Source organism: Rhinatrema bivittatum, chromosome 1, assembly GCF_901001135.1.
Source record: "Rhinatrema bivittatum chromosome 1, aRhiBiv1.1, whole genome shotgun sequence".
Classification (NCBI taxonomy): Eukaryota; Metazoa; Chordata; class Amphibia; order Gymnophiona; family Rhinatrematidae; genus Rhinatrema; species Rhinatrema bivittatum.
The window spans coordinates 553717689-553738234 of record NC_042615.1 but is presented as its reverse complement, the minus strand read 5'-3'; the positions used below and the strand labels follow the sequence as shown (position 1 = coordinate 553738234).

Here is a 20546-nt window from a genome sequence, read left to right as displayed (position 1 = left end):
AACTTGAAACTGGAACCCCTGCTCCAGATTGGACAGGTTCTCCAACCAGGGCAGGGAGACTGCGTAATGCAGAAACATGCACTAAGGTCCTGGGTTGCCTGTGTCCACTGAGATTGCAGTGTCCACTACACTCTGCACATGCACAGATGGGCCAAGGGAATAACATGGACAGATGCTGTCTTGAGACCCAGAAAACAAAGCAAAAGGCAAGCCGAAACCTGCTGGCATCGGCGGACCAAACTTCCAAGGAACGACAGGGGGTGCTTGATTGTGGGGCAGAAAAACCCTGGCTTGAACTGTGACCAGTCTGGCCCCGATGAATCCCAGGCATGGCACAGGGATGAGTTGGGACTTAGGGTAACTGATGACCAACCCCAGAGACTGCAGCACTCTAATGGTCAGAACTGAGTGCTCATAGCGCACCCTGCTGAGTGGCACTCTTGACCAGCCAGTCGTCGAGGTAGGGGAACACGTACACCCCCGTTGGCAAAGGTGCGCCCCCACAACTGCCAGGCACTTAGTAAAAACCAAAGGGGCTGATGCAAAGCCGAATGGCAACACACTATATTGGAAGTGTTCCCTGTCCATAACAAATCGGAGATACTTCCCTTCCCCTTCCAGGGCTACTACCCAGGAGGGAAGGGTTAGGTCGGCCGTCATAGTTGGTGATTCGATTTTTAGGAATGTAGACAGCTGGGTGGCTGGTGGGCATGAGGATCGCCTGGTAACATTCCTATCTGGTGCAAAGGTGGCAGACCTCATGCGCCATCTAGATAGGATTTTAGACAGTGCTGGAGAGGAGCCGACTGTCGTGGCATATTTGGGCACAAACGACATAGGAAAATGTGGGAGGGAGGCTCTGGAAGCCAAAATTTAGGCTCTTATGCAGAAAGCTAGAATCCAGAACCTCCAAGGTAGCATTTTCTGAAATGCTCCCTCTTCCACGTGCAGGTCCCCAGAGGCAGGCAGAGCTTCAGAGTCTCAATGTGTGGATGAGACGATGGTGCAAGGAAGAGGGAATCAGTTTTGTAAAGAACTGGGGAACCTTTTGGGGAAGAGGGAGTCTTTTCTGAAGGGATGGGCTCCACCTTAACCAGGGTGGAACCAGACTGCTGACGCTAACCTTTAAAAAGGAGATAGAGCAGCTTTTAAACTCGAGCATAGGGGAAAGCAGACAGTTGCTCAGCAGCGCATGGTTTGGAGGGAGGTATCTTCAAAGGATACTAATGATGCATTAGAATTAGGGCATCCCAATAGTGAGGTTCCAATAAGAAAAGTAATCCAAATGTCTGTAATTAAAAAAAAAAAAAAAAAATTCACCTGAGCTAAAAGATTATAATTTAATCCTATCAATTAAAAAGCAGAATGAAAATACAAAAAAAAAACAAAAAAACCACACACACTTTGAAATGTTTGTATGCTAATGCCAGAAGTCTAAGCAGTAAGATGGGAGACTTAGAATGTATAGTAGTGAATGATGACAGACTTAATTGGCATCTCAGAGACATGGTGGAAGGAGGATAACCAATGGGACAATGCTATATCTGGGTACAAATTATATCGCAATTACAGAGAGGAGCATCTGGGAGGCAGGGTGGCGCTTTACGTCCGGGATGGCAAAGAGTCCAACAGGATAAAGATCCTGCATGAGACTAAATACACAATCAAATCTTTATGGGTAGAAATCCCTTGTGTGTTGGGGAAGACTATAGTGATAGGAGTATAATACCGTCCACCTGGCCAAGATGGTGAGTCGGAAGTGAAATGCTAAGAGAAATTAGGGAAGCTAACCAAATTGGTAGTGCAGTAATAATGGTAGATTTCAATTACCCCAATATTAACTGGGTGAATGTAACATCGGGACATGCTAGAGAGATAAAGTTCCTGGATGGAATAAATTACAATTTTATGGAGCAATTGATTCAGGAACAGATGAGAAAGGGAGCAATTTTAGATCTAATTTTCAGTGGAGCACAGGATTTGGTGAGTGTTAACAGTGGTGGGGCCGCTTGGCAACAGTAATCATAGTATAATCAAATTTGAATTTATGACTGGAAGGGGGACAGTAAGCAAATCCACAGCTGTAGTGCTATACATTCAAAAGGGAAATTTTGATAAAATGAGAAAAATAGTTAGAAAAAAAACAAAGGAGCAGATACAAAGGTAAAAAGTGTGCAAGAGGCATGGACATTGTTAAAAAAAAACAAAAAAAAAAACTATCCTAGAAACACAGTCCAGATGTGTTTCACACATTAAGAAAGGTGGAAGGAAGGCAAAATGATTATCGGCATGGTTAAAAGGTAAGGTGAAAGAGGCTATTTTAGCCAAAAGATTTTCATTCAAAAATTGGAAGAAGGATCCAAACAGAAGAAAATAGGATAAGGCATAAGCATTGGCAAGTTAAATGTAAGACATTGATAAGACAGGCTAAGAGAGAAGTTGGCCGAAGAGGCAAAAACTCACAGTTAAAAACTTTTAAAAATATATCCAGCAGAAAGCCTGTGAGGGAGTCAGTTGGACCGTTAGATGATCAAGGAATTATAGGGGCACTTAGAGAAGATAAGACCATCGCGGAAAGATTAAATTTCTTTGCTTCGGTGTTTACTGAAGAGAATGTTGGGGAGATACCCATTCCGGAGAAGGTTTTCATGGGTAATGATTCAGATGGACTGAAGCAAATCACAGTGAACCTAGAAGATGTGGTAGGCCTGATTGACAAACTGAAGAGGAGTAAATCACCTGGACCGGATGGTATACACCCCAGAGATCTGAAGGAACTAAAAAATAAAATTTCAGATCTATTAGTTAAAATTTGTAACCTATCATTAAAATCATCCACTGTACTGGAAGACTGGAGGGTGGCTAATGTAACCCCAATATTTAAAAAGGATTCCAGGGGCGATCCAGGAAATTACAGACCAGTTAGCCTGACTTCAGTGCCAGGAAAAATAGTGGAAAGTGTTCTAACTATCAAAATCACAGAACATATAGAAAGACATGATTTAATGGAACAAAGTCAGCATGGCTTTACCCAAGGCAAGTCTTGCCTCACAAATCTGCTTCAATTTTTTGAAGGGGTTAATAAACATGTAGATAAAGGTGAACCGGTAGATGTAGTATATTTGAATTTTCAGAAGGCATTTGACAATGTTTCGCATGAGAAGCTTCTAGGAAAAGTAAATAATAATGGGATAGGTGGCGATGTCCTTTCATGGATTACAAACTAGTTAAAAAGACAGGAAACAAGAGTAGGATTAAATGGACTATTTTCTCAGTGGAGAAGGGTGGGCAGTGAAGTGCCTCAGGGATCTGTACTGGGACCCATGCTTTTCAATATATTTCTAAATGTTCTGGAAAGGAAGATGACGAGTGAGGTAATCAAATTTGCAAATGATACAAAATTATTCAGAGTAGTTAAATCACAAGCAGATTGTGATAAATTGCAGGATGACCTTTTGAGACTGGAAAACTGGGCATCCAAATGGCAGGTGAAATTTAATGTGAATAAGGTGATGCATATAGGGAAAAAATTACCCATGCTATAGTTACATGATGTTAGGTTCCATATTAAGAGCTACCACCCAGGAAAGAGATCTAGTTGTCATAGTGGATAATACATTGAAATCATCTGCTCACTATGCTGCGGCAGTCAAAAAAGCAAACAAAATGTTAGGAATTATGAGGAAGGGAATGGTGAATAAAACGGAAAACGTCATAATGCCTCTGTTTCGCTCCATGGTGAGACTGCACCTTGAATACTGTGTACAATTCTGGTCGCTGCATCTCTAAAAAAAAATATAGTTGCAATGAAGAATGTACAGATAAGGGCAACCAAAATGATAAAGGGGATGAAACAGCTCCCCTATGAGGAAAGGCTAAAGAGGTTAGGACTGTTCAGCTTGGAGAAGAGACGGCTGAAGGGGGATATGATAGAGGTGTTTAAAATCATGAGAGGCCTAGAACGGGTAAAATGTGAATCAGTTATTTACTGTTTCGGATAATAGAAGGACAAGGGGGGGCACTCCATAAAGTTAGCATGCAGCACATTTAAAACTAATCGGAGAAAGTTCTTTTTCACTAAATGCACAAACTCTGGAATTTGTTGCCAGGGGATGTGGTTAGTGCAGTTAATGTAGTTGGGTTTAAAAAAAGGTTTGGATAAGTTCTTGGAGGAGAAGTCCATTACCTGCTGTTAATGAAGTTGACTTAGAAAATAGCATCAGTAGCGTGGGATATACTTAGTTTTTTGGTACTTGCCAGATATTTGTAGCTTGGATTGGCCACTGTTGGAGATGGGTTGCTGGGCTTGATGGACCCTTGGTCTGACCCAGCATGGCAATTTCTTATGTTCTTATGACCAAGGAAGATCTCAATGTGGGTGTAGGCGTCTTAAGTTGATGGAGTACAGTCAGTCTTCTTTTTGCAGGAGTGGGATCAGGGTACCCAATGAGGCCATTTTGAACTTTTCTCCTTGCAGAAACTTGTTCAAGGCTCTTAGGTCGAGAATAGGGCGGAGGCCCCCTGTTCTCTTTGGTATCAGGAAATACCAAGAGTGGAACCCCCGTCCCCGCTGGCAGAGGAACAGGGTCAACTTCCCCAGTCGTTAGAAGGGCAGAGAGCTCTGTCGAAAGTATTTCCTGATAAGTGGACAAGGCCCATGATGGACATGGGAGAGAGTTCGCGGGGACATCCTTGAAGTTTAGCCAGTACCCTAGGCAAACAATGGAGAGGACCCACAGGTCTAAGGTATCGTGGGACCAGTATACTGCAAAAAAACGCAGCTTGCCCCCAACTGGAGGGCAGGGCACTGAGGGTCCAGCAGTCTGGCTCTCATTCCCCCGCGCCCAGTCAAAACCCCATAGCGGGGTTCTGCTGGGGGATTGGCAGAGTCCTAGGGGCACTCTGTTGCCTGGAACGACCCCAGGAAGCCACGTGTGGCATGTGTACCCTTGGGGCAGAAGGGTAATATTTTTTCTGGCGATAGAAGGTCTTCCCCTGTCACGAGGATTTTCTATCTGAGGTCAGTGGATCAGAGGTACTGACCGAAAAGTGCTAAAGGGTCTCATGGTGGTCCTTCAACTGGACCATCGCGTCCCTGACCTTATCTCCAAAGAAATTCTCCCCTGTGCAGGGCAGATCTGCCAGCTTTTATTGGAACTCCGGTCGAAGGTCCGAGGCACGGAGCCAGGCCATCCTGCGGCCGCCAATGCCACTGCAGCCACCCTGGCCGCTGTCTCAAAAACACTATAGATGGATCTCACCTCATGTTTATCAGCCTCCAGACTCTGCTGAACCACTGCTGAAAAGGTGTCCTGCTGCAGTTGAGATAGGCGCAACGACAGTTCCTTGACTTACTTCCACAGGTTCTGGTTGTACTGGGTCATATACAGTTCGTAGGAGGCAATAAAGGCAATGAGCATAGCGCCCTGAAAGACCTTAACTAGAGCATTTAATGCTCTATGCACTAAACCTGGAAGAGCAGAGAGGTGGATGTGGAAGTGCTTGGCTTTCTTGAGGGCGGACTCCACCACAACAGATTGATGTGGGAGGTAACGCATCTCAAACCCAAATGCTTGCTGTACCAAGTAAATCGCACCTGCTTTCCGACTGACTGGAGGAACAGTCATGGGGTGCTCCCAGATCCTGAGTAGCAACTCCTTGAAAGTCTCATGGCCACCACTATTTCCTTTGGGGCATCCACAACCTGGAGGACTTCCAGCATTTTGTGCCGGGTGACCTCCTCAGTGAGGGGCTGAAATGGGATGGCCTCTGCCACTGCCCAGACAAAGCCTGCAAAGGAAAGGTCTTTGGGGGGGGGGGGGGGGGGGGGACAACGACCTAAACCTTTCGTCTGGTGGAGATTGTTCTGAGAGAAGTTTGCATGAGTCATCTGAAGAGGACTTGGAGGTATCATCCCCCATGGATCATATGGGGGCTCATCCTCGCTAAGGTCCTCTGGGGGCTGACGTGGAGGGTTCCTGCCTAAGCTTCTCGGTTTGGGCACAAAGAGCACTGACACCATGATCCCCGATGGCCCAGGATCAGGGAATCGTGGCCACGGAACTAGCGCCTCTGCGGGTGTCATTGGCAGCATAGATTCTTCCTCCTCAAAGGACTTGATGATGGAAATCATTCTGGAGGGGGCATTGGTGGCCACTGGGGCACCCATGGTACCCCGGGCTCTGGTGGCATTGGAGGTACGCCCAAAAGACATCTAGACACTCGTTCAGGGGTGCCAAGAGAGACTGTGCAGGCTCTGGCACGGGAACTGGTGCCGATGGCAGCACATTACCCTGCAGGGCTCGTAGCACTGCTAGCTGAACCCTGCGATCCAACTCCTCTTGAAAGTCCTCTGAAGAACAAATGGACCAAGGAGGCGGCAACAGGGTCACCAGAGCCTCCTTGGAGGCTGAAGAGGCTCGGTGCCCAGCACAGACACCAGTGAGAATGTCTGGGACTCCCGGGTCTGCAGCCGGTGCCACACCTGTCCCGATGCCATGTAGAGACGGTGACTGGTGACTATGCTTGCGGGACTTCCCTCGATGCTCGGCCCGGTCCTTCCCTGGCACCGAGGAAAGCAAAGATCCCAATGTCTTGGAATGCGAGGACACCGGAGATGGCCTATCTCAGACCCCTCTCTTTCGAAAGGGTCCCGATTGAGGAGTGGAGAGGGACAGCCTCCCGGTGTCAACGCCCCTGATGCCGGGGTAGATGGATCAGAATTTTTGGACCCAAAAAGCTTTCCCATCATATCCAGACTGGCATGACAACCATTGGGAGTCATCTGATTGCAGTGAGCACACCTGCGGACATCATGCGACACCCCCAGGCAGAAGATACAAACCTCATTGTCAATAGGATTTACCTGAGTAAGTGCACTTTACGCAGATAAATGGCTTTTGAAAACCTACTATGACAGTATGTTACGTCTATGTGTGTAACGCCTTTGAAAACTACCTCCTTACTGCAGTAATACACTGTCCCTCGTAGTGAGGCTAAGGGTTTTTTTTTTTGGAGGGGGGAGGGAAGGCAGAGCTTTAGAAGTAGCACCCTGCAGAAATAAGCAGCTCTGAAAACAGACCATAAAGCACCAAAAACATTGTGCATATAAACGAAGTGCCTGCTCATGTAGAGTAACTATTCTGAACAAGGCACCCATTTTCAAGGTGAACTGTGGCAATAAAAGAAGGCCTCCACTCTCTTCAGCACCAAAGTGATACCAACACAGCCACGGCTTGGTTTCTAGCCTCACACCTGTTCACCGATAACAATAACTCATAGGTGATTGCATTTATAGTATGTAAATGCTGTGTAATTTGTTTTAACTTTGCTGTGAACTGCCACAATTGTATAGAGCAATGGTATATAAAATAATAATGTGTTCTGCAGCTACATGCCCTTCCAGTCATTCGAGAGTCTTAAAGATGAGCTGCACGTCACAGGGGTTTTTTTTTTGCATTCACTCTTGACATGCATACTGTGACTCTGAGACCGCCTCGCCTGTAAATGTAGCAAGCACATTCTCTGACCCTCCATATTCCTTCCTTCTGCATGTTATGCTCTTTGGCTCATCTCTGACTGAGTATGCAGACTCTGAATGCAATTCCCAAAGGAAGAAACCCCAAGCTTATAAAATTGCCAAGTTTGTGTGTGAAGGTGTGTTAGAGGTGGGGGTTCGTGTCTGATTCAATTTTCTCAGTGGAAAAGGGTAAACAGTGGAGTGCCTCAGGGATCTGTACTTGGACCAGTGCTTTTCAATATATATATAAATGATCTGGAAAGGAATACAACGAGTGAGGTTATCAAATTTGCAGATGATACAAAATTATTCAGAGTAGTTAAATCACAAGCAGACTGAGATACATTGCAGGAGGACCTTGCAAGACTTGAAGATTGGGCATCCAAATGGCAGATGAAATTTAATGTGGACAAGTGCAAGGTGTTGCATATAGGGAAAAATAACCGTTGCTGTAGTTACACAATGTTAGGTTCCATATTAGGAGCTACCACCCAGGAAAAAGATCTAGGCATCATAGTGGATAATACTTTAAAATCGTCAGCTCAGTGTGCTGCAGCAGTCAAAAAAGCAAATAGAATGTTAGGAATTATTAGGAAGGGAATGGTTAATAGAACGGAAAATGTCATAATGCCTCTTTATCGCTCCATGGTGAGACCACGCCTTGAATACTGTGCACAATTCTGGTCGCCGCATCTCAAAAAAGATATAGTTGCGATGGAGAAGGTACAGAGAAGGGCAACCAAAATGATAAAGGGGATGGAACAGCTTCCCTATGAGGATAGGCTGAAGAGATTAGGGCTGTTCAGCTTGGAGAAGAGACAGCTGAGGAGGGATATGATTTAAGATCATGAGAGGTCTTGAACGAGTAGATGTGAATCGGTTATTTACACTTTTGAATAATAGAAGGACTAGGGGGCATTCCATGAAGTTAGCAAGCAGCACATTTAAGACTTATCGGAGAAAATTATTTTTCACGGAACGCACAATAAAGCTCTGGAATTTGTTGCCAGAGGATGTGGTTAGTGCAGTTAGTGTAGCTGGGTTCAAAAAAGGTTTGAATAAGTTCTTGGAGGTGAAGTCCATTAATGGCTATTAATCAATTTTACTTAGGGAATAGCCACTGCTATTAATTGCATCAGTAGCATGGGATCTTCTTGGTGTTTGGGTAATTGTCAGGTTCTTGTGGCCTGGTTTGGCCTCTGTTGGGACCAGGATGCTGGGCTTGATGGACCCTTGGTCTGACCCAGCATGGCAATTTCTTAAGTTCAACTTTACAGACTTGCTAGTGACCACTTTGTTTTAGGCATTACTAAGCTAAATCTTTGTTTAATCATCAATTTTAGTTTGTGTATTTTCATATTTATTGTACAATGGTCTATATTTGTTTCATCAAAATACAATAAAAACATTTCATAAAATTTAATTATAGCAGCAAAACCTAGACCTTCTTCATTAACAACCACTTTTAATAGTTTTAGTCAAGAGAAACTATGAGATTTCCAGCCAGAGAACATGGCCAAAGCTAGTAGTAGAGCTGACGTTAAAGGAAGATTTGGACAAATTTCTGGAGGCCAAATCCATTACTGATTATCAGACACCCAAGTCTGTCTGGCTAAATCTCATGCTTGTGAGAGCGAGCGATAGGTAATGGACTTTCTTATCCGGCCCTGCCAGGTATCTCCCTTGATTGGCTACTGTTGGAGACGGGACACTGAACTTGATGGACCCAGCACAGCACCACTTATGTTCCTTGGGCCTGATTTGCAAAAGCATTTACATGCTTAAAACCTGCTTATGTATATAGGTTTTAAAAATTGCCCTAGTAAGGGGTGTGTATAAAAGCACATGCACAAGATAGAGGGGCTCGGGGGGGCATGGAAATCATTCACCCACGTACTTTTGGTGTTCAGATGTGTACGCATAAATATGCACGCACACATTTGCACCTGCTCTGGAGGAGGTGTAGACAAGTGCGTGCAACTCTGACAGGGTTGTGGACCACAGCCATAACTTTCGACGTGGGCTTGCCATAAGTCCACTTTGAAAATTCGAGCTAAAGTCTGTGAGTACTTTCTACTTGTGGCCTTTAGCTTTATGTGCACCATTATAAAACTGGGGTCTCAATGATGTGGCAAAGCCTCAAATAGAGTAGCAGAAAAAAAACCCCAAAAACAACACACCACAACTGGTGGAAAAATGCAATCATCCCAAGTGCTCAGAGTATCAATGAGACATTTTGCAGCATGACTAGCATTCACCCTTGATCACCAGCTCTTAGAGTGTCACATTCAATTATTTTCTTCTTTTTAATTTAGGGTAAAACGCACACCACGCTCCACTTTAATCTGAGCAGATTTTGTAACTCTGCAGCATGAAAAGCCACACCTGAACAGCTAAAGGTGGCTCGTAGGCAGTTTTAGGTTTTTCTTTAACTCGCTGTAAGCTACCGCTGGAACAGCAAGAAAGCGACCATTCATTTGTTTAATTCAATCACCGCTTTACACAGCATCTAATCCGAGATAAACCTAAAGGGCCCATGTTCTATAACACAGGGTGTGCGCAAAGCTCCCCTTGCCCAGACTCTGGATTGGCTTGAACCTCTTTGGTTTTAAAAAAAAACCAAACAAACAAAAAAAAAAAACAAACACAATTTGTTTGTACCACAGCCTCTGCACAAATTCCAGGTCAGCTTTCGTCAGGTTACTAATCACATCATGTTTCACTAATGCAAAGCAGAGCCGGCCTGGTGGAGAAAGAGACCGCGTCCTCTCTTCTTCCACTCCCCAAGATGGATCACAGAGGATGGCACAGGCCGAGACTGAGCCCTCCCCCCTAGCTCCCAACTCCAAAAAAAAAAAAAAAACCCACAGTAACCTCACCTCCCCAAACATGTACATACAATTGTTTACCAACCATTAAAACAAACAGAGCATGTAAAAGCAGAGGTGAAATCACACGCATCCCATGCCAACCTCATCGACACAGCAACTTCAATTATATTTAACGGACAGAAACCATAAAAACACACACACACACACACACTCTTCTGAGAAACGGGGGTGCAAAGGCCAACTTGACAGGCACACAGACGTTCCAAGCAGAAAAATCTGCCAGAGCACTCCTGAAATCTACCAGGAAAAACAGACCACCGAAAGGCAGCGGCGGTTGGGGTTATAATCAGATTCAACAGATTCCTTTTTCCCTTTCTCCACACCAGTGAGAAACGCACCTTAATTACCTGCATTTGTACCAGAAGCCCACATTTACATTTTATGAGCTAGTCTGAAAGCTGCCCTGCTTAATAATCTGTGTCGCAGAGAAAACATTTTACGGTGCCTCTCTCAATTAAACCTATCCTCAAGCCCCTGTATAAATCAAAATTTTTTGCTGCCATATCAAAATGTTGCACAGGGGCTGTATAACACTGCCCACATCCTCATTACATGCTACACTAATTACTACCAGCAGACACTGAATTTTCTGCACATTAAAAGCTTTTAGAGGAGCTATAAAAAAATTTCAGGCACCATTAATTTAAATTTGTCTTGAAATTTCCTTTTTGACAGATGGCCAAAAATTACTTATTATTTAGCGCGCCGGGGCTGCCTGTTTGCACATTAGCAGCAGAGGAAAGGGAAAAATTAAAAGCGAGGAGGAAATTTATGTCACGTTCATTACCTGTTAAATGTTAAGGAGCACTATTCTGCATGAATAAGTTATTGCACAGAAGCACACAGGCTCCGACTGCTGGCAACTGGCACGCTTTGGCTGATAAAATGCATCTCGAGTCCCTGGGCAGACAATCATAAAAAGCCTCTCTTAACCAGGAGCCACTTAAGGGCGGACGGATCGATGGGACGAGCGACTGCACTGCTACTCTGGGCCGCGCTGAAAACGTTTAAGGAAATTAGCAAACTATTTCACCTTGCAAGGCCAGCAGTTGTTGACACACACCATCTCACAATTTGAGGCCAGTACAAGGCAAGTGGCTATTTATAGCAATTGTTTCCTAGTAAATCAGCGGCCCACGGTTATAGCCGTATGGCAGCTCGCTCATGCAACTGCTTGATAAAGTTTTGCAGTGGAAAGGACAGAACCATCTACCTTTTTGAGGCGACAAAATAAATAAATAAATAAATAAAATACTTAAGCCCTGGCTCTTGCCAATCATAGCTTTGTTGATTTTAATCACGTTTAATGAAATAAATTTCATGAAAACTATTTGACTTGTCTATTTCTTAACTAGACTACAAGCTCCCCAAATCTAGGACTGTGTCTTATGGGTAAGCTGATACAATCTAAGGGGCTGATACAATAAAGTCGCGTAGGAAGCGGGCGCTGAACAGGCAAGTGCCGCTGTCTCTTAACGCGCGCGCGTGAGACCCTTGCGCATCCCTTGCTAACGCGATCCCAATCGGTTTTCGGGACTGCCGTACGCCGGTCACGAAAACAGACGCCGATAAACACGGCTTCTGTTTTCATGACCGGCGTACGGCAGTAAGGGAAACCGACACAGAGTTTAATCGGCGTCGGTTTACCTTACCGGCGGACACCAACGAAAACAGACGCCGATAAACCCGGCATCGGTTTTCGTGACTATCTTCGCCGCTGAAAACAAACGCCGATTTTAATCGGGAGTGAATGCCTAAATAGCCTCATTCACACGCGTTAGGGGGATTGATCAGCGCCTATTCTACCCGTGCCCGACCGCAGGTTAACAGTGCGCTCGGCTCAGCGCGCCGTATTGCATCGGCCCCCCTGCAGTTCAACAGAAATAAGTAGCCGTATTTTCTAACGTGGATAGATAAGCCATGAAAAACTCTTCAAAGGAAGGGAAAGGTCGGATAGGACATTTCAAATCACCAAGAGGACCAACGGGACAGGGGGGTGTGTGGGCCCCCCCCCCCCTTTGCAGTCTCTGAATTTGCTGAGGGGGATGGGGTGGGAATGAGATGTCTGGCCATTTCAATGATTTGAAAATGCTGGGAAAGAAGGGATGCAGGGGAAGGGGGGTCCCAGGGTAGTGGCACAGACAGTAAGAGTGTCAATTGTAGATTTCTCAGAAGTTGGCAATCCTGTCATACCTTGAAAACCAAGCTGCCGCCGTCCCGTCCCCCCCCCCTTTCCCTGCATCTGGTCTCCTCAGATATAGGGGTGTGGGTGGCATACTCCCTCTACCCCATTCTCTTCTCGCTCACCACTCTCCCTCCTTCCCTCCCACCCATCTTGATTTTCCTCTGTTGGGCCTGGCCTTCCCACCAATGGCTCTCATTGGCGCTGCAGGTCCAGCCGGCTCCTCTTTCTGCTTGGGGGGGGGGGGGCCTGGAAAACCCCCACCTGCCTTTCTGCTGCTGCCACACCTGATGGGGGAGGGGAAGTAAAAAACCATAACTCCGCGGGTCAGATATGGCCATGGGAAGGAAAAGTATGAATGGCCGTAGTTGCTACTGTCCTGCCAGTCTCCAAATGACAAGAGCTTAACCGCACCTCCCTTTCTCCTCCCGTGAGGGTAAATGAAACCCATGCGTCAACTGACATTTTGAATTTTGGTGCCAGCAGAGCAAGAGCAATTAGGTATCACTCCCGGTCTTTAAAATCTTGGCTGGCACTAGGATAAAGGAGGGGCCAAAACAGGCAAACTCATGTGTGTGTGTGGACGGGGGAGGGGGTTGGGGTTAGTTCTGTGGTTGCTATGCCCCTTCTCAACATGGAAATAGCGTGCACTAAACATGAATAGTGCACACTATCTGCCTCCTGTGGATAATGACCATAGAAAGATGGATACAAATACACCTCTACCTCACATCTATCTATATATTTATATAGTGATTGTACATATGCAAATGTGTGGTATCTATGTATATACACACACACACATTCATTATGGGTATAATGAAAACCAAACTGAGCGTGTGGGTCACCAAAACAGGTTTAGGAAATCTACTACGGTATTTAGAATTTTTTGATTACAAATCCAAGGGCCAGATGTTTGAAAGGGCTTTTTCCACAATGTTGTGTCTATGGAAAAAAAAAAAAAGCTTAGTAAGTCTGATCCCAAATCTAACGCACTTAATTGGGGAATTCCAGATTGACAGCAGCAATTTAAGTCTCAGGTACAGGAAGAATCCTTAGGTTCTACGATGCACAAGGATAACACTTAAAGGGCCTGTGGGGTTGCTAACAGTTTTCATTTTTCCAGAAGACAATGGCCCAGCCTCACTTCACCTCACTGAATACACTGGCTAGCAGGTCAGATTTCCCCAAGAAAAGTAGGACAAATACTTGTATGAAGCAGGGTAAAACCAGGACTGAATCAGCCTGGTCTTAAAAAAAAAAAAAAAAACAAGAAAAAATAAACCAAGAAATGGGCTAGCTTATTGTGCTTATAAGTCTGAACATTTCTTTAAGTTGCAGCCTTCAGAAATTTTCTATTTTCTTTAAAACAACTCCACATTCTACTGGGTGCTCTGTGTGTGTAGCATATACCTTAACATTTTATTCATTTTGTAAAACAAATATTATGCATCTACACAATGGAGAAATATGACCCGGAACACACATGCATAGCCAGTTTAATGTTTTTGTTTTGAATAATCCAAAAAATTGGATTTCAGCAATAAAACTGCTCAAAATACATGTAACTCCTAGATTATAATAATCATAGCCCCCGGTCTCCCGTAAATCTGCAGCTGCAGGGGAGGACACATACTAAGCTCTCTGTGTAGAATTCAATTAATTTGTCTGTTGGTACTGTGCTGGAGGTTGATTGGCTCTGATTCGTCAAATCAGATTAGAGGATTCTCTGATTTTGGGCACACCGGGACAGGCTTGCTACTGGCACCTACTGACCAGAAGGGAGAACTACAAGCCCATCAACTAGTGATGCAGTGCTTCACTTGGAGCAGACATGCATAAACTACCTTTTCTGCATTCTAATTTTGTTATTATTGTATTATATCTTATTTATGATTTGTATTTACATATTGTCTTTTTGTCTGTTTTGCTCCCTCCCCTCCTTAGCCTCCCCAAATGGCATTCTGAAGTGGTTCAGGGTACTTTCACGAATCCAAGGGATGGGTGGGCACCTCCTTTGAGATGCACCCACAGTACCACTGGTTAGACACACTAGTAGCAGCCATCTTCCTTCCCCCTCCCTGGGCCTGAATGCACCATCTTTGTGGGATCCTTTTGCACCATAGGACAAAATCTTGTGGCTTGAGCCAGAGAGCTGCCCCCCTCATGTGTGATGTTGTACAAATCTATTTATTAGGATCAGAAATGTCATGGTTTACTGTCTTTTGTGATGGCTCTCTCTAGTGTTGTCTGTATATATTGCACAATTTGTTGTATTTCTCCACGTGTGGTTCTTTTTATTCAATCTATTTGAAATGTTATAAATTAAACATTAATTTCATGCATTAATTTTAGTTATTTACAATGCAGTGTGACGAACTCTGTTCATGGTGAGCGAGCATAGTTTTAGCATACATAAGCTTTTATACTTGGAAAGACAAACTACCCCTGAAAATATAAAGAATGGTCACACTGTTTTAATTCACAGTTAAAGTCTGTAACTTATTGCAGGTCTTTACTTGTTAAATAGGGTTTTTTTTATGTACATGGTAATTTGTTTTAATTTGTATATCATTTACATATTGTTTAAGTACAATGTGAAATATTTTCAGTAAAAATTGGCTTTTCTGTGCATACTGAGAAGCAAATCTAGTTGTTGCAGAATCTTGAAAAATCTGATGCAGAATCTACCTATATAATCTGTCACAGGAAACTAGGAGACCTCAATATGTTAAAAACTCCCTCAAAGCCCTAAAAGCAAGCAGCAAAATGCAAAGCCTATAATTTCATTTCTGCAGTGATGCAAAATACTATTATCTCTCAAAAATCTCCACTGAATAAGCAGTTTGCCTCCTGACAGGGACTTTATCAAACATACGTTTGCTACAAAGGTTTCACCCTAAATGATTAAACTCTATTTGTGGTATAGCCAGGAAACCTGGACATAATTTAATCCAGCAAAACATGATAAACCTCCTTTACCCTAATCTATATTGTCCAGGAATATATTTAGATACAGATGAATATGGGAGCAAAGAAGTATCGACATGGAAAGTCACCAAATCTGATGCTACAATCCATAACTCTGCTGACTATTCCTTTGCAAGGAAATCACACTGGAACGGCAGAATCACTGGCACCGTAATAAATACACCAAAAAAAGTATTCAAATAATTCTTCCAAAGTCCTACCTTTATGGAGTCTCTGTCTGTACACAGATTGGTGGCAAGAAGAACCAGAGAGAATGAAGGGGAAACAGAACAGAAAAACATCAGTTAGTTTCCATAATGTTATGTTGTGTGCTAGAAATAGTATCTAACATGCAGGATGAAATTAATGTTCCTCTCATCAATAATTAAACTCCTGTCAACCAGCCCAATGCATTTTGCAAGGCAAAAACTTAAACCAAGCAAGGAAAGAAAAAACCAAAAACTCAATGAAGAGTTAGTATTTCTCACCTCTTTGGTGATCACTATCATGATGCTTCTTCTCGTCTTTGATTGACAGGTGGGACTGTCCACCTAGTGCGCTGGAGAGGGCCAGGAGGCCTGCACTGCTGCCGATGGGCGGGATGGCTGGAGGCTGCAGGCCAGACGGGTGCGGCGTGAGAGGCACGGGGAGACCATGTCCATGAGACAAATGCTGCGCCTGGAGTTGTTGCTGCTGTGAGAAATTTAAACAGATATCAAACTGTTCCCAACCAGGGTTAAAAAAATGTACATGTATATATATATATATTCATGGCTCATCAGACATAGCAAAGGTGACAATTGCAAAAGAAGATGTTTTTATTGCTTAAACCATAAAGTGACCGTAAAAGCCAGAAAGATGACTGGTTGCACAGGGAGAGGATGGTCAGCAGAAAACTGGAGGTGATACTGCCCCTTTCTAAGTCCCTGGTGAGACCTTACTTGGAATACTATGCACAATTCTGGAGACCGCACCTTCAAAAGTTATAAATAGGATAGAGTCTGTCCAGAGGGTGGCTACTAAAGTGGTCGGTGGTCTTCTTTCTAAAGCACATGGGGGATGAGCGTAAAGATCTAAACATGCATACCCAAGAAGAAAGGTGAGATAGGGGCGATATGATAGGAGACATTCAAATATCACAAAGATTTCCATGCACAGGAGTAGACTCAGGAGTAAACTTAGGAAATATTTCTTTACAGAGAAGGTGGTGGATGCATGGAACGGCCTCCCAGTGGAGGTGGTGGAGACAAAAACAGTATCTCAATTCAAGAAAGCATGGGATAAATATACAGATTTGCTCTAAACTGATGGGAATTATAATGCTAAATTAATTGGGAGGATAGGCAGACTGGATGGGCCATAGAGTCTTTTACTGCCGTCATGTTTCTATGTGATTTCCTCCAGTGCAAGTTTCCTTTTGAAGTTTCCCTGCAAGTGCCTGGTGAAGACAGATGAAAACAGATTTTTGTTTTTATGACCCTACGCCACTGGATGGGCTTCTTCAAAGCGGAGTTTCTCCTTCTGTTGCTTTCCATTAGTGAATCAGGTTACTGAGGTGGGTACCCCAAACCAAATAAGCCTGTTACTTCTATTTCTATGCATATACAGCATAGTTCTCTGCTTCAACGGCAGGGGAGAAGAAAAAACTGATACTTCACGCATATCCAGCATAGCTCCCTGCTTCAACGGCAGGGGAGAAGAAAAAAGGGTTCACACTCACAAAGCGGGGAGTAGCTGGCTTGTTACGGCGGTTACTACCCCAAACCAAATGTGCCTGATACTTCACTTTCGATGCATATCCAGCATGGCTCTCTGCTTCAACAGCATGGGAGAAGAATAAACTGATACCTCAAGCATATCCAGCATAGCTCCCTGCTTCAACGGCAGGGGAGAAGATAAACAACCAATAAGGGCTGTATAACATAGTCTGAGTAAAACAAATAAACATGGGTGTAGCTTGCTTATTCCGGCGGTTACTACCCCTACTACCCCTAACTTATCAGCTAGATATTCACTTGGATGCAGCTCCATCACTGCTTTCTACATTAATGGTGGGGGTGGAAAGGAAATAGAACCAAGAGCTAAGAGAAACAGATAAGTATGAGAGAAAAAAGTGTGTGAAGCTTGCTGGGCAGACTGGATGGGCCATTTGGTCTTCTTCTGCCGTCATTTCTATGTTTCTATGTTTCTATGTTACAGAGTAATACATCACCTTGTTAAATGTTATTTGTCTTTCTATTCTCCCCCATATTTAAGTTTAGATTATGTTTTTTCACTTACACTTTTTCTGTCTTTTTTTTTTTTTTAGATTGTTGTAATTTCCATTATCAAGTGTTTTTGATATTGTTAAAATTAATAAAAGAAATAAATTTAAAAAAAGGAACAAAATGGCACAGCACAGTTTATAAAATTACTTCCTGTCCACTTCTGAATTGGACCATTAAAGAGGGCAACAGCAAAACAAGTGCTGTCTTAATTATTTAATGGGTGGGTGTGTCTGCTTTTATTAGGTTTTCCTTTTTGTGATATTCCATCAAACACTGCTGCCTGAATCAGGCAATCAGTGAGCTGATGCTGTGCAGCCCCAACGCTCTGCAATTTACTGGCAATTATTTTCAAAACTTAACAATGAGAGGTAGTCAGAGATGTAATGATCACAGGAGACAGCTGATTCCTTCCATCAGACTGACAAATCTAGCTGATTCCCCCCCCCCCCCCCCCCCCCCCCCCCCTTCCAAATATCACAAAGATGCATGGAGCCGTGCAAACATGAATCTACCCAAATGTCCCGTCTGTCCTCCTTCCCTCCCCATCAGCTCTCTAAATATATCTAGCAATTTCTTTATTCACTTGCATGTAAAACAGGAAATAAGAAAAATCATAACGAGGATTTTATGACATCAAGTGGGATAATATAACTGTGATGTCACATTACTAAATTAAAAAAAAAACATTCAGCTAATTTGGACTGCTACACAAACTTAACAGCTCAAACTTACACATTTCTACTCCATCTCCTTCCTAAACCTAATTTGGCTTCCCCTTCTCAAATTTCATTAAAAGTACAAAATGTATAGAGGCGGCAAACTAGAAAGAAAGGCATGGGAATGCCAGGAAGTAGGCATAATCAGCAGAAATCAACCAAAATAATCACTGTGCAGGCTTACAAATTAGGTTTGGGAATTTGGCAACTATCACATGAAGTCAAGGTCGGGCCTTGGGACAACCTGTCAGAGCGCCAACAGGTTTCACCACCTTGCATGAGAGGGCAGCATGAAGAAGCTGACAAACAGTCCCTTTGTAATAAAACAGCTCAAGGGCATCCAGGACATCCAGGAGGCACAGCACACACACTCTGGTTCAGTATTAGGTCAGAATCAACAAAAACCCCAGAGCAAAGAGAATGCAAGCTGATGGCTCCAGTCAAACCAATTCCCACTGCCAGAACCTATCCACGCATTATTTGCATCCAGCTAAAGATATACACAGGGTTAACACATATATACATTTCTTATCGACAGACAGAAATGAATAAGCTTGAAAGCAGTTATGCTATAAAAAAAAAAAGGAAAAAGAAAGCTAAAAATTGAGAAAATTAGTGTTAAACAGTTCTCCCAGCACTATTGCGCAGCATGCAGCGAGAGTTAATTTGAAAGAGAAAACCTGAATTAACAACCCAGAAAAGGAAACTGGTTGCAGCCACCGTTTTAAGCCCTTTAAGTGTCCTCAGCGGTACTTGAGCAAATTACTAAAGAAAATCTAATGTAGCAAGGCCTGGGTCCTCCTGTAGGCTTGCTCAATAATGCTGAAATAATTGGGCACTCTGTGCACGTTTAGTGCTGCTCGAATGGAAAAGCTGGAGGCCTGCCCTTGTACTCTTCCCCGGCTGCTGACTTGGTGTTGTGACAGGTTTATTTGAGTGGGACTGTGATGCATGCACCAGTAGCTACGCTGACAAGAGTTTAAAGTCATTTTTACCAGTGCACTGGCAACACAGAGAGAAAGCCCTTGAGGAGGCGAGAATTGGGAGTGCTTGACCTCAGCCAAAGCCGCAACCTGCTTGATGTTACACTAACCATGTTGGTGGGAAGGAGGATAGAGAACAGCTGTTTACTGTTGATGGTGAATGACAATATCTTACCCCCCCCCCCCAAAAAAAAAAAAAACAAAACAAAAAACAAACCTTGGTTAGTCTCCGTGAGGTCAATATTCGATAGATAATGTAGCAATTATCTTCCTAAATGTCTTACCCAGCTAGAATTTAGCTGGATAAGAAGGGGACATTCTGTAGGCGGGCAAGGGGCGTTCTGAAGAGAAATAGAGACAGGCCGCAACGCTAAGTGGATAATTCTGATATTTGGAGTTAGCCACTTAACTTGTGTGGCTAACTTTGGTTGGGCTCCTAGGGATTTCCTAAAGTTAGCTGGTTAGATATAAATAGCTAACTTTAAGATAGCCAAGTATTTTCTTTTCCATTGTAAAATGTAATAGAAATTCAATAAAGTGTACCATATTTTTCGCTCCATAAGACACACTTCCCCCCCACCCCCCCAAAAGTGGGGGGAAAATGTCTGTGCATCTTATGGAGCGAATATTAAAAAAAAGACCTACCTACAACCCCCCACCCTCCTGACCCCCCCCCCCCCCAAAGACTTGCCAAAAGTTCCTGGTGGTCCAGGAGCGATCTCCTGCACGTGGGCCGTCAGCTGCTAGTAATCAAAATGGCGCCGACGGCCCTTTGCCCTTAGTATGTCACAGGGGCCGACCAATGGCACCGGTAGGCCCTGTGACATAGTAAGGGCAAAGAGCCATCGGCACCATTTTGATTACTGGCAGCAGACGGCCCACGTGCAGGAGATCGCTCCCGGACCTCCGCTGGACCACCAGGGACTTTTGGCAAGTCTTGGAGGAGTCAGGAGGGTGGGGGGTTGTAGTTAATTAAATTTAAAGGGTTGGGATGTTTTTGTTTTTTTTCCCCAGAAAG

The 20546-nt window shown here is 43.9% G+C and overlaps 1 protein-coding gene across 5 annotated transcripts in view; it reads right to left on the bottom strand.

Annotated features, from left to right (window-relative positions):
- Positions 1-20546, bottom strand: part of TLE4 (TLE family member 4, transcriptional corepressor) — a 325462-nt gene that overhangs the window by 122395 nt on the left and 182521 nt on the right. For 3 of the 5 annotated variants that reach the window (XM_029616594.1, XM_029616577.1, XM_029616605.1), the window contains 2 exons: positions 16051-16255; positions 15784-15800 (listed from right to left, as the gene is read on the bottom strand). In XM_029616594.1, the coding sequence (XP_029472454.1) occupies positions 15784-15800; positions 16051-16255 (222 nt within the window). The remainder of the gene's footprint in view (positions 1-15783; positions 15801-16050; positions 16256-20546) is intronic. The other 2 variants (XM_029616585.1, XM_029616616.1) reach the window with 1 other exon arrangement.